This window comes from Gymnoscopelus microlampas (genome assembly GCF_963454915.1).
Source record: "Gymnoscopelus microlampas genome assembly, chromosome: 2".
In the NCBI taxonomy this organism is placed as follows: Eukaryota; Metazoa; Chordata; class Actinopteri; order Myctophiformes; family Myctophidae; genus Gymnoscopelus; species Gymnoscopelus microlampas.
The window spans coordinates 13,323,289-13,338,408 of NC_139939.1; the positions used below are offsets into that span (position 1 = coordinate 13,323,289).

Here is a 15,120-nt window from a genome sequence, read left to right on the forward strand (position 1 = left end):
GAAACATCATTGTCATAGCGCAACTTGTACCTGTTTTAGCACTTTCTTCATTTACAACCCGTACATCTACATAAACGTTCAGATTTCAAATACAAAGTAGTGACCCTATAGGCCATGTATGTAACAAGTTGAAACGCTTAGGTCTAAGTACCCGTATCTTCTGTATTGTTCAATAAAAATAATTTTAATCCAATTGGTGGCCATTTTCTCAAAATGTCTTATTCTTTCAACTACGCAACCCTATCGGTTGGGAGGTGTATTGCACTCTGATAAATTACAACCCTGAAAATAATGGCCGCCAATCGTATTAAAATGCTTTTTATTGAACAATATGGAAGATACAGGTACCTAGACCCAAGCGTTTCAACTTGTTACATTTATGGCCGTGGGGTCCGCACTTTAAATTTGAAATCAGAACGTTTATGTAGATGTACGTGGAGAAATGGAGAAAGTGCCAAAACCAGGTACAAGTTGCGCCATGACGCTTGTGACAGACGAGCTTCATGTGAACCATGGCTACTACTGTAACATGTAAGGCTGACATTGCCATCTAGTGGTCACATTTAAAAAGTGCAGTTACTAATAATTATGTATTTACACAATTTACATACGTTTCTCATCTTTATCTACAGCCACACATGACAAGGATTGAGTTAAGTTGCTACCTTTGTTTTGCCTAAGTCAAAGCATTATGACAGTTGACAGTTATTATGACGGGGTAGAGATACAGTAAAACCATGTTCTTAAATTGACTGAAAAACAATATTAAAGTCATATCCATAGACTGTATAAAAGAGAGGTCATATCTGATGGCAATGTTGGTTACTATTATAATTATTTATACTCATATACTGTAAGTATAAACTAATGCTTATTATTACAACTGCTGCTGAAATGAGTAAAGATTGTTAACTTTCTATTAATCTTTACTTGACAAAAAATAGCACTCATACTGTATTTCCTGAAGTAAATAAGGTACTTCACACATGTGCAATAATTCAAACACAATTCATACACACATACAAATACAGTACATTTATTTTGTATCATTTCAGTAATGTGTGCATCAACTTACACACTGCATTTCATCACCTTTGCATCAACTCCACACCTGGTCGATGGGGGTCATAATCTGCACAGTTCACACTATGATTCCAGATCATAATGCACAATCATCAGATCATGTCTGATGAGATATATGACATCACATGAACATCTAATCATTTCAACTGTTACATTAATATTGGACTGTTAAGAGATTACAGTCACACTTAAGGTAAAGGGTGTTTAACCACTTATATAAGGAAGAATCATACGCACTCTTTGAAGCAGTTTAGAAGTTTAGGCTCGTCTGCCTTCCTCAGCGCCAGTGTTAATTTTGACAGCAGATTTTGATTTAGTTTTAGTCATAGTCTTTTGAATAAGATTCCATTGTAGTTTTAGTCATCTGAAATGTTTCAGTTTTAGTCTAGTTTTAGTCGACTAAATCTACAGTTAATTTAGTTGACTAAAAATGTATTTTGGCAGCCCTTGATGGCGTCATAATGCCCGATTTGAAGATTGGCGACTGAAAATAGCCAATCTACCAGCTCACGACGCGTTGTGAGCTTGTAGATCGGCTATTTTCGGAGCGTGACACCCACACGCAACCAAGCATAAAATGATTTGTCTTAGTTCTACTGGATCTCCTCTCCACTAGTCCCTATCTCTAGCTTTTATTTGATGACGAAATTGCAAATATATCATGTCATAGTTTTAGTCATCGTAGGTTAGTCAGTGAAAAAAGGCAGTCGACGAACATTTTTCATCATAGTTTCAGTCGACGAAATTAACACTGCTCAGCGTCACACACTTGAGCAACGCTGAGGAAGGCCGATGTGCCAAAACTTGTCCGTCCTTTTTGGTGGTCTACTGCTGCAGATCATCATCATTATTAAAGACTCCTAATCTTCTTCAGAGAGTGCAGATGTTTCTTCCTTATGTACAGTATATTGTCAAGAATCTGCACCCAGTTTATTCTCAAGACTAACTCAAGCTTGGCAATGTGGAAACAGATGACCAAAAGGCGGGTCCTGCCCACACAAACATCACTTGATATGGAACACCTTGGTTGATTGTAACTTTTGACCTTGAGCTGACCGTTTCGACAGAACATGTTAATCTTCAAGGCAGTCTATATGATCATGCTTCATGAACTGTTCTCAAGTTACTTTGTTCACAGACACACAGGAGATTAGAGCCCAACTGATCCAACGGTTTGGCCGTTATTTCGGACATTATTTGAGGTTTTTTTTACCACATCGGTATAAGCAATTATCTCATTTTTTTTACAGACGATCTACAAGCTTGTGAGCTTGCTATTCTTGAAAAGGTGTATTTTACATTTACTTGTTTGCTTGTTCATTGTATAATTATAGTTCAATGTTTTCATGATTTGATTTAGATTTTCTCTATCTATCAAGGTTATGTTTTTTTCTTTGTTTTATTGCTTATTAAATTCAATGTTCTCAAATAGAAAATGTAATTGAATCCAAGTTTTCAAAATGATTTCACCATTTTTTCATTTTTGACAACATATCAGCCAAAACACAAGTAATCGGTCGTCTAGGTAGGACTCTACAAAATCGGGATCGGCTTCGGATACAAATATCTGCCATTGGTCGGGCTCTATGCGGAGTTAATACAATAGCCTGCCACACATCACTGTGGGCAGAAGGGTGACAAACAAATCCATTCAAAGCTCAGACAAGAGGAGCTGGTTTGTTTGTCAAAAAGCACCGTAAAACGTGTATCAGCTGAGGTAGAGGAATCACAGCCACCACCATGACTATTTCCAACAGGTTATACAAAAAAGTCTGGATTCATTGCGTGTGTGTGTGTGTGTGTGTGTGTGTGTGTGTGTGTGTGTGTGTGTGTGTGTGTGTGTGTGTGTGTGTGTGTGTGTGTGTGTGTGTGTGTGTGTGTGTGTACATCAGTGGTTCACAAAGTGAGGTTCTCGAGGGGTCCTTGAGGGGGTTCCACGGGGTCCGCAGCTAAATGGAACCAAATGGAATCTTACGATTCTGTAACTCTGAGAGTGTACATTTGGTTCTGTTTGTACACTCTCAAGAGTTATGGGGGTCCCTGGCCCTAATGTATACCACACTGGGGGTCCTTGAGATGAAACCTTTTGAGAACCACTGCTCTACATCTTCTCATAGGTGAGTTCATGTCCACAGGTGGTGCAGGTCTTCTTGTAGAGGTCTTCCTCTTCATCCAGCAGCTCTTCCGGTCCATATTCATGTTTGTGAGCGCTGATGTCTTTGGTCCACATGCTGCTCCGTACCGCCCTGCGGAGCTCTAACACGCACACGCACACGCACACACGCACACACACACACACACACACACACACACATGAAAACTAACTGAAAGTGCACATTCGCAATAAGTCCACAACGTACACAAACTAGAAAGGCAATTGGAGGAATTCATCGATTTTAATTATTTTTCTTGTAATTAAGTACAGCCATCATGTTCTTCATGTTAAAGCACTAATGTTTCAAAGCCACAGTGCTTAAAAATGAAAGTTTGTCTGTTCATATCTACAATAATAATTTGTTGTGTAGGGTGTTGTTGAAACATCGGCATACGGGACAGCATACTTTATTCGACACGCCCCCGGTGTGTAAAGACCTAAGATTTTAATAAGCTGTGAAGTATTTGACCAGCGTAAGAAAACGTTGAGAAAGAGAGTGTGAGATGCGTTTGTGTACCGACCTTTGACCTTCTTGTTGAAGCGCCGTTGTTTGGTCACTTCTCTGTTCTCCTCCCTGGTCTCTCTAGCGGCCTCTAGAGCCTCCTCTGAGCCCCACACCTCCGTACACCTCTTCTCTACCTGCACAAGACAAACACACACAAACACACACACACACACACACACACACACACACACACACACACACACGACACATGCTAGTGATGAGCGGGTCGGGTTTTTTCATGACCCGCCCCGCCCCGCCCCGCGACGGAACCCAACCCGCCTCAACCCGCCCCGCGAACCCATATATAAATCTATGGCTCAACCCGCCCCGCGACCGGCGATTTTTTTTTTATTCTGTAAAATCATGGTTAGAAAATAATCCCCAAGTATATTCAAACTGTTTTATTGTTATTATTCTTATTCTTATTAGGAGTACAGACAAAACAAGAGCATGTGATTATTTTTATTTTTTTTGTGTGTGAGAGCGGCTGACCCGCTCACCCACAGCCCGCATAATTGCCATAAATTCTGACTCGACCCACCCGCGCCGCGGGTTGACCCGCGGGTCCCGCGGGTTACGGGTCGACCCGCTCATCACTAACACATGCTTATCTCTGCTGTCCGAGTTGGGAGATTTTGTTCATCATTGATAAGAACAGCTAAATGGACCTCCAAGCTCACAATGAGGTTGGAGGTCAAAAGGGGGTGGAGCCTGGAGACAGCAAAACCAGCTAACTCCACCCCCCTTTGGCGGAGTTAGCTGGTTTAGCAGAAAGTTTGAGGATCCAATGGAATTAGCTGGTTTTGTCAGAAGCGCTTTTTAATACTTCTCATTGGTTCAATATTTTTTAATCAACACACAGACGTAAAGGGTGTTCAATAGCACTGATTTATGGGGGAAAAAATGCAAAAGCGGGAAAATGGAGTTAGCTGGTTTCTGCCCAACAGCAACGTTATGCAAATTGATGCCAATTTCACAGAATCCAGGACAAGTAAATCACCATGGACAGCATTCAGCATCTGTGGTTGAATAAAGGCTATATTTTTTTCATTTCATGTCACCTTTATTAAATTCAGGGAAGGCCAATTGAGAGCAAGCTCTCTTATAAATGACACCCTGACTACAGCAAACACAAAAATGAAGCTGATATAAATGACAAAAGATAACAAATATATTAGAGATTTCATAAGGTACAAGTACAGAGTACAGACAGATGAAAACACATTGGATTCATGTTCATACCTGTAGTTTGAGGTAGAGCTTCATGTCTCCCCAGAGGGAGTTGTGGGGGTTTTTCCTCAGTGTAAACCTGAGTGGAGGTTCTCTCTGGTCCAGGTCACAGTCTTTGAGTAAGTACTGCTTCTTGGCTTCTGTACGGGAGATGAGCTTGTGTTTCTCATCGTTGTCTCTGAAAGGGACAGATGCAGGTACATCTTAATGCTGTTTCAACAGCCAGTGTTCAGTACAGTCCCTGGGTGCAGGTTAGAGCCCCAGCCCTCACCAAAAGAACAAACAATAAATAAATGAAATGAGCCTTTTAGTCCCATTTGCAACCCCATGCATGGTTTCAAACTCACTCCCTTAACCCATTTAAAGCCGGGAACGCATCTGTGTAACGACTTTAACCATTATCTTATACTTTGGCTATTCAAAAATAGCAGATATACAAGCTCATAGTGCCACACCGAGTGCCGCTATGAGCTTGTCGATCTGCTATTTTTGAAAAATCATGATTTGTTTTGTTATATATATATATATATATATATTTGTTATATATATATATATAGATATATATATATATATATATATAGATAGATAGATAGATAGATAGATAGAGAGAGAGAGAGAGAGAGAGAGAGAGAGAGAGAGAGAGAGAGAGAGAGAGAGAGAGAGAGAGAGAGAGAGAGAGAGAGAGAGAACATTTTTAACTCAAATCTTTACTTCTGGGGGGTCCCTGGAACAACATATTTTGAGATGGGGGTCTGTGGCCAAATGCATATCATTTTGGAGGTCCTTGATATAAAAACGTTTGAGAACCACTGATTATAGCAACATAAGTTTTTCAAAAAACTGTCAGGATTTAGAAGACATTTTGTAGAATACCCAAAAGCAAAGATTTGAGTTAAAAATATTTGCTTAAAAAAAAATATATACATATCCAAAGATTTGTACACATTTTCACGATTCTTCAAAAATAGCAGATCTACAAGCTCATAGCGTGGCACAGATGAGCTTGTATATCTAATATTTTTGAATAGCCTAAGAAATCAAAAAATGACACTGATTCTTTCCCGGTCTAAATGGGTTAAAAGTGAATGACCAACACTCCCCAAACATCCTCACCTTCATTATGTGTCTTAACATTATTCTGCATGACCTGCATTTTCTTTTTAACCACTTATATACTTGTTTGACAGCGGTTCCCCAAGGGTCTATCCGTGGCCCCTCCTTTTTTCCCCCAATGCTATCTATATAATAATGTTTTCTATTATGACATGCCCAGAATAGGGACACTAGGGTTCAAGTGGTTAATTAAAAGGGATAGTTCACCCCAAAAAAAACATTTTTTCTATCAATTAGTCACCCCATGGAGACTTGAATTCATGGATATTTTTTAGTTTTTGTCGCATTCTAAGCCAATAATTTGATGACCAGCGGACCGGTAGGCAGCGGTTCCGGTAGGAGACACAAAGGAGACTCTTTGTGTCTCCTACCGGAACAGCTGCCGGTAATCAAATTATTGGCTTAGGAATGCGACAAAAACATAGAAATATCCATGAATTCAAGTCTCCATGGGGTGACTAATCCATAGAAAAAAAAACATTTTGGGGGTGAACCCTTTAAGCAAAGCCCTGGACCAATGAAGCAGATGGGTTTTATATGAGTGTTTCTGTATGATACAGATTGTCATGTCATGCATGCACATGTCTATACTGTATAGTGTGTGTGTGTGTGTGTGTGTGTGTGTGTGTGTGTGTGTGTGTGTGTGTCTACTGTATGTAACGTCATGGGGTTTATGGGGCGAATATAGCTGAATGGTAGAAACAGAAGGTTGCGCCCCAGTTTGTGTGTGTCAAAGTGTCCCTGAGCAAGACACTTAACCCCTAACTGTCCCCTGGTTGTCTACCCACAGCTCGGAATAGCTAGAATGGGTTAAATTGGGACAATTGGAGTTACCTGCAGCTGTCACACACAGGCAGGTCAAACCCGTTGCTGAGGTAGGAGTCCATGAAACGTCTGTCACATTCGTCACATATCAAGTAGTCTGGTTCCATCACTGGAGCTGGAGATTACAAACACACACTGATGTCACATACAAAGACCTCACACACGCACACACCAGGGTTGCCAACATCGGACTGACTGAATCCAGGAGAATGGGGCGGGGGGGGCACCCTCACACATCCCATCAATGTATAACATTGCATTATACACTTTCTTTCACTGGAAAGGGCTTACAACAAAGCTTACTGTTATTAACTGTTCCACAGAAGTAACAGACTCTGACTGCATTACAATGATCAAAAACAGTCAACAGTAACAAAATAAACATTACAATATTTGGACTGTGAGAATCAAGGATTGATGGGTACCCCGAGCAGGGGGTCTGGGGGTCCTCCTGGATTCTCCCAAATCCAGGAGATTCTCTCTCTCTCTCTCTCTCTCTCTCTCTCTCTCTCTCTCTCTCTCTCTCTCTCTCTCTCTCTCTCTCTCTCTCTCTCTCTCTCTCTCTCTCTCTCTCTCTCTCTCTCCTACACACACTACGCACACGCACGCACACACACACACACACACACACACACACACACACACACACACACACACACACACACACACACACACACACACTCTCTACACCCACCGACCTGGCTCGTGCACCACTTTCTTGACCCTGTGCTCCTCCTCTCCGCCCTCCTCTTCTTCAATGAAGAACCCGGCACCAGAGTCGATGGTCCTGGCCACTTTGGCCGGGGTGGACGCGCCCTCCACCGCGGCCACGGAGCGGCTCGCCAGTCGGGCTTGACGGAGCATCAGCGCCCGCTGTCTGTTCCGCTCGATCTTCGCCCGGACCGCCGCAGACAGCTCGGTGGGTCTGGCGGCGGTACCGTTCACGTTGGCTGCATCGTCTGTCCCACATTCGGATTCGGCTGCATCCGAATGTGGGACAGACGATGCAGCCGATGGAGCCAGAGTCGGTTCTACCGTCAGATGGTGGTTCACCACCTCCGTTGATTCTACCGAATCCATCTTTGATCGCTTTGGAATGGCGTCAGCAAATGATAATCAATGTTGTGGAGTTGCTTTACATATGCATTGATTTGTTCTCGCTGCTTTTGTTCACTTGTTGTGTATAACTCCATGAAGCAGCCCACGACAGCTGTGTTACGTGAGCGACAATAACGGCTGTGTTCCGTAATCAACCGTAAGCTATCAAGTATGAGATTTCCGGTGGACGGTCTCTTCAGAATAAGAGTATCCTCTAGAGTAAAAAGAAGCCATTGAAAAACGATTCATTTGCACATTAAAACTGTAAATAAAGCATTTAAACGAAGTTAGACAACACACATTATGTTTATGTGTAACAATAACTGTCTTTTAACTTTTAATAACATTAAGAATGTATCTTAATGGATAAAATGCTGTTGCTATATATATATATCAGTGGTGCTCAAACTTTTTCATATCAAGGACCACCCCAAAGGGATATGTATTTGGCCGCCGACCCCATCTCTAAATATTTTGTTCGCTCTGAGAATATATTCATTAATTTAAAGATTTGCACAAATGTTCACTTTTTTTTTTAATTGCAGATCTACAAGCTCATAGTGCCACGCTATGAGCTTGTAGATCTGCTATTTTTTGAATAGCAAAAGTATAAAATAATGGTTATATCTAAAATCTAAAATGACACGTTCCCGGATTGAATATGAAGTTTCTTGATTAAATATTTGATATTCATTTTGATCCTACCACCCACCTCCTACAGTATATGAGCCCATATCGTAACTTCAAACTCCATTTTAACCATGTTCATTGAAAACAAAACAAAAAACACTTGGTTCTGGTGATTGATATTGTCCTTCTAATGAATGAGGAGGGGAAAAAAGAAGGAAAAAATACTTTTTAATTGTATTTATTTATTAAAACAAATTTAGAAAAAAAGGAAAGAAAGAGTAGACGTTAAAAACTTAAAATCATCCTTTGTTTTAGGTGGCGCCTGGCGCAGTCGGTGGCGCTGTCTTATCACAGCTAGAAGGTCCTGGGTTCGATTCCCGCCGGGGACGCTGTGGGCGTGTCCTATCCTCGGTGTCATCAGTGCCCATACCCTAGCTGGGGTTGGCGAAAGGGCCTTTCTGTGTGGAGTTTGCATGTTCTCCCCGTGTCCCCTAGGGTAGGTACCCTCACAAACAAAAACATGCAGTAATCCTGGTCTCTATACTACCTCCCCCTGGCTTGATGGAGGGGAAAGGAACTGGCTGGAATAACGTGTTCCTTCCTTCTTTTTTTCTTTTGTGGACATTTTATATTTTCTGTTGTGGTTGGTATTCATGGCTGCCAGTTCCCACCTGATGTCGTGTGGGAGTTCAGACTGCTCCAGACGGTACTGAATAACTGCTAGTTGGCATAGCGTCCTCAGACTAGGACTCAAGTCTAAGATGTGTGTGTTGTTTCCTCCGAGGAGGATGATACGATCTCCCACCATGCAACAGCAAATACTAGACATCTTGGGCGGGCCTTTCCCCTTGGGCTCAACCTTCCTCCAGGAGAAGGTCTCTGGACTGAATCTCCACAGATCGTTGAAGGTCTGGTTAAAATTGTGGCCACCAAATATGTACAGCTCTCCATTGTAGGCGAAGGCTGAGTGACCGTAGCGTTCCACTGGAAGAAGCTGTGCGGAAGGCGTGCTCATCCAGCAGTTGGTCTCTGTGTCAAACACTCTGATGTTGTTGTAGTGGTCCCGCTGGTCATAGCCCCCAAATACGAACATCTTTGTCCCGATGATGGTGGCAGAGTGGTGTGATGAAGCAGGCGGTGCAGTGCCTCTGGTGTTGATTAAAGACCAGACCATCGTGCTGGTGTCCAACTTGTAGATGTCATTAGTGGGTCCAGACAGCCGGGTCCATCCTCCATGGACGTACATGACCTTCCCTAAGACACAGGCTGAGTGGTGTTTTCTCGCCTCTGGAACAGTCCCAGAAACCTCAGGTTTAAACCAGTTGTGGGCGTGGGCGTCAAATGCATAAAGCACGTTGCAGCGAGGATTCCCTCCCCAGATGTAGATGATATCTTCTATCAGCACAGCTGTGGGGCTGTGTTTTCCTCTTCGTTTCCCTCTCACTGGGGGCAACTTCATCCAGCGCAGAGCCACTGTGTTGAAAACGTTCACATCAATCCACGTCAGACCCATGTAGCCATGATTGAATCGTCCAAAGGAGTACACCTTGCGCTCCACTGCAACAGCAGAGCAATGGTATCGTCCTCCGCTCAGGTGCAGCGTCCAGCAGAACATTTCTCACACTGAACAGCTGAAGTCTAGCTCCGTAAAAGGGTCCTAATGTGTGGGCTGTCCTTATATTGGATCAGTGGCACAAATGTCTCTCAAAGTTTGACAAATCCACAAAGCCGATGAGTTGGGTCGGCCAATCAAGGAAACCGATGACTGTGGAAAGTGCAAAACAGGACCGGAAACTCAACACTTTTTATTGTGTATATAATATCCAGAGTAGGCTACTAACCAGTTTAAACTCTAGCCTACACTTCTATGGGATTACAATAGACAGAATGGTATAAACATGTGTATGTGTAAAGTGCACCTTGAAAGGTTTGCATTCCACCTATTTCGATATCAAACAACTTGACGGCAGTTATCACATCGTGGTCATTGGACATGGGGCGGGGGAATGGAAAATGGGATTCAATAGCCCTTTTAAATCTGTAGTTTCAATAGCCATTTTAAATCTGTAACAACCTGTTAGGGCACTTAGAAGTACTCTAGTACTCTAGTATAAGCCAATTAAAATACATACATCATACATGTATTTGTAAAAGAAATGTATGTATTAAAAAAAAAACATTAATTAAGATGATCTCATTTTGAAGGCAACCAGAAACCTTATTGTTGCTAGCTCATAAACCAGAAGTGTTATTGTTGATAACGGAACGGAGCTGTACAACAATGACAGCTGGCTTCCGGAATGTGACGTTATTCTGTTCAAGGGGGTTGCCCTTCACATTAAAAGCTTTAGATTCATGGCAGCAGTAGCCCTGATACATGGTTGTCATATATATGATCGTCGATTATGGATGAACTTCAACATAGTGTTTACACTTTCTCCCTTTTTGGCCCGTACATCTATGTAAACGTTCAGATTTCAAACATAATTAATAAAGTGCTTACCCCATGGTCATTATGTTATAATTATGTTCGGCCCCTCAGAAGTACCCGTATCTTCCGTATTCTTCAATAAAAAAAACATTTTTAATCCGATCGGTGGCCATTTAACTCCGTACTTTTGCCTTATGCTTTCAACTACGCGACCCTATCGGTTGGGAGGTATATTACATCTCTGATACATTATAACTATGAGAAAATGGACACCGATCGGATTAAAATGCTTTTTATTGAACAATACGGAAGATGCGTATTTTTGAGGGACCGTATAATTGTAACATCCGTGGCCATGGGGTAAGTACTTTATATGTGAAATGTAAACGTTTATGTTGATGTTCGGGCTAAAAGGGGAGAAAGTGCAAACACTATGTTGAAGTTCATCCATGACGGTCATGACAGATGACCGTGATCCATGGCTAATGGAAGCAGTTGCGCAGTTGATTCTATCAGCAGTTAATCAGTTGATTCTATCAGCATACTTACTCTCATATTCATTTGGGATAAAACCCAAGGTATTTTCATGACTTTCATGAAAGAATACAACAAACAATCAATAATTGTAGCTTATTCTGAGTAGTATGTTATCATCTAGCCTTAGATGTGTCTGACTCTGAGCTATATTACATTTCATGGATTACAGATACTGTCTGGAATACATGAAATGTATGGAATATCACAGACAGACATTCTAGGGCTAGTTATCATCTAAGAACATTTCATGTGATACTGAGATAGGCATGACAATTTGAGCTTACTTTAACATACCTAGCCTATATATGATTGTAATGTCTTAGGCTACGTGTGGTGTGGTGTGGTGTGTGTGTGTGTGTGTGTGTGTGTGTGTGTGTGTGTGTGTGTGTGTGTGTGTGTGTGTGTGTGTGTGTGTGTGTGTGTGTGTGCGTGTGCGTGTGTGTGATCATATCCACTACTATTACTGAATGGCCTGCTCTTCCTCCCTATGGCCAGCAGAGATAAATACTATTCTGATATAATCAGTTACTTACACAGTAAACAAACTTTGGAATTTTGTATTTCAATATTTATTTATTTTATCATATGACACTTGACAAAGAATGACTGATATGACTGTTTTTACAGTATTAGACATGATTCAAATATGATAACAGACTTACACAGTGTAAATAAATAATGTAAATATAAAAGTAACAGCCATGAGTTGTTATGTCCCAACTGGTAACAGGTATAGCTCTGTAGTGGAGAGGTTTTCAACTCACTCATACACAATATTTTGGACATTCAGACAACCCAGCAAAACAATAAGGGATAAGGAACCATGGTCTAATCTACAGGATGGTTGCATCTGAAGATAGAGCATGTATACTGTAGGCCTATGCTGCATTTATTAGTTAGTTATTATAGTGTGTGTGAAATGGGATATTGATTATGATTTGTCAATGGTTTAGAGTACAAATCTTTTATACACATAGAAATCACTTACACAATAAAAGCATTGACAATGCAAAAAAATATATAGAGAGAAGCTGGGATTTTTTTCTTTATAGAAAATACAATTCTTAAAACATTTTTGAAAAAAAGAAGAAAGAAAAGTTAAAGGGATATTTCACTTTCCCCAAAAAATGGGTCATTTCGTCGTCTACTCAGGCTTTTGGGAGCAATCCAGGACAGTTTTTAAGTTGCTTGATTCAGTATTTAGATATTTGATATTAATTTTATCAGACACGCACCCTTCCTATAGGCCTACATACCCATTGTAACTTCAAACTCCATTTTAACCATGTTAGATTCATCAGAAACACCCATCCTTGGTTCTGATGAATTGATATTGTCCTTCTAATACGTGAGGAGACCGTGTTTTTTCAATTACTTTTTTCATTTATTTTTAATACTTTGTTTTTTAAATGAAAAACAAAATACAATAAATAAATGAAATTAAATAAATGAAAAAAAGTAATACAAAAGAACACGGCCCCCTCACGTATTAGGAGGGCAGTATGAGTCATCAGAACCAAGGACGGGTGTTTTTGATTAATCTACCATGTTAAAAATGGAGTTTGAAGTTATAACGGGTTTGTATAGGAAGGGGGCGTGTCTGATAAAATGAATTTCATTTCAAATATCTAAATAGTCAAGCAACTTAAAAACTGTCTGGGGGGCTCACAAAAGCCTGAATAGACGATAAAATGACCATGATCATTTTTTGGAAAGTGAAATATCCCTTTAAACAGGCTAAGTTGAGTTGAAAACAACCCAACATATCAAGTCATTTGTACATTTTGGGTTCACATATGACAGTAAATCTGAAAATTAATGTTTTTTTTATATTCCCAGCAGTGTCTTCATCAACAGATTTAAATGGGAGACGTTCACTTCCAGGGTTACACCAGACATTGATGCTTGCAAATTCATATTCAGGAAGAATATCAGCTTGCTCTAAAATTTGATTGGGAGAAAGATCAAGACCTTTTCATCATGTTGTCAGAATTTAATGTCTGCAAATAATATCCAAAATTAACAAATAACTATTGTACATGTATTCCCGCATACGGTTTACACTTGAAAGCTTGTGATACCTGAGATGTTTGTCTTTCCATAATATATTCAAGCACTACAATGTAACAAAATAAAAGGAAAAGGGATTGTTAATCACCTGTTTCTACAGTATCTTTGTTGTGCCTTTAGTAGGATTGTTTGTTGGGGTTCACATAGCATTATTTCAAGTATTAAAAAAATGCTTCACACATCCACTATACTTGCTTCTTCTTTTTTTTTTTTACATAGAACACAGGCAACATAACAATATTGAAGGATGAATTATTTAGCAACATTTATTTAGTAGCCAAAGATCAAAGTCATTCACATGCAATGCAAGTGTGCGGTGTTGCTTTAGTGTTGTTTAAAATATGCCGATCTGATGTTAGAATAGGCTTAAAGAAAATATACCTCAAATAAAATAAACATCTTCATAGCTCCCTTTGAGAGCTTTGTTTCGTTTGTGGGAACATGCAACAATATGTGATCGGTTACAAAAAAACAAAATGGTTCAAAACTTTGTCCATTTCAATATCTGTGCAACTCCACAAATCCAACTTATTTTCTTCAATCTGATCTTATGACTTGCAAGTGGTCAGATCGGATTTGTGTACACATTACATTACACCCAATCTGCATTAGTTGCTGTGATAACAATGTAACGACATAGGCGTGAATAATGCTGTCGTACGACAATGTCACTCACAACGCGTCGGAATGTGGTGCGCGGTGAACTTCCACATCTGCTATTTTAGGCAAGAAACACCTTCGTACGACAAAGTATAAATCAGGCTTCAGTGTCTAGACTGAGACACATCTTTAGAAATAAGTTTTGAATCGTATTTAAACCACCAAGGAATGTGGTTCCAATCAGATTCAAAACATCTCTTTCTACTGTTTTTCTGCTGTTCAGACTTGATAAAATCCAATCAGATTCCAATCTAAATAGGCCAAAGATCGTATTTGTGCTGCCAGTCTGAACACAACCTAATGTATTAGCTACTGTAGTGTCTTTGTGATTTAGTTTCAAAATTGGAGAAGTTTCCCTTTAAGGACAGATTACTATCCTATAATCTACTTACAAAATTGGTGTCAAAACACTTGTAAGCCTACTTTTTGTGTAAACTATTAATCTAGTATAGCAGAGGTGGACTTTTAGGGAACACATAATGGGCCTATTTGATTTGAATGAATACAAGAGCCCTACAGCGACCAAGATGGCCTGTGGAGAAGTGGAAACATACTTATTACATTTACTTGATATCAAAAAGTCCAAGAGAAAACAATTACTATAAATTGCTTTCATATGCAGTATATTGTGTCAATGGCTTTGCCTCAAAATACTGCAAAAGAAACCCAGTTACACTTTTTTACATGAAACATCCCCCTTTACAAATAACCAAGTTCGGGAAAAAGAAAAATAACCCACGCTTGTGGTTAACAATTTTAATAGATATATGTATACCGGTAATA

General features: G+C 40.2%; 1 protein-coding gene across 1 annotated transcript; it reads right to left on the reverse strand.

Annotated features, from left to right (window-relative positions):
- Window positions 1-1,084: 1,084 nt before the first annotated feature.
- On the reverse strand, window positions 1,085-7,991 carry xpa (xeroderma pigmentosum, complementation group A; the record flags this gene model as incomplete). The annotated part of the gene is made up of 5 exons (XM_084075616.1): window positions 1,085-3,339; window positions 3,760-3,877; window positions 4,986-5,151; window positions 6,921-7,026; window positions 7,610-7,991. The coding sequence occupies 5 exons, from the start codon at window positions 7,989-7,991 to the stop codon at window positions 3,185-3,187; spliced, it is 927 nt and encodes a 308-aa protein (XP_083931742.1). The 3' UTR covers window positions 1,085-3,184.
- Window positions 7,992-15,120: the final 7,129 nt, after the last annotated feature.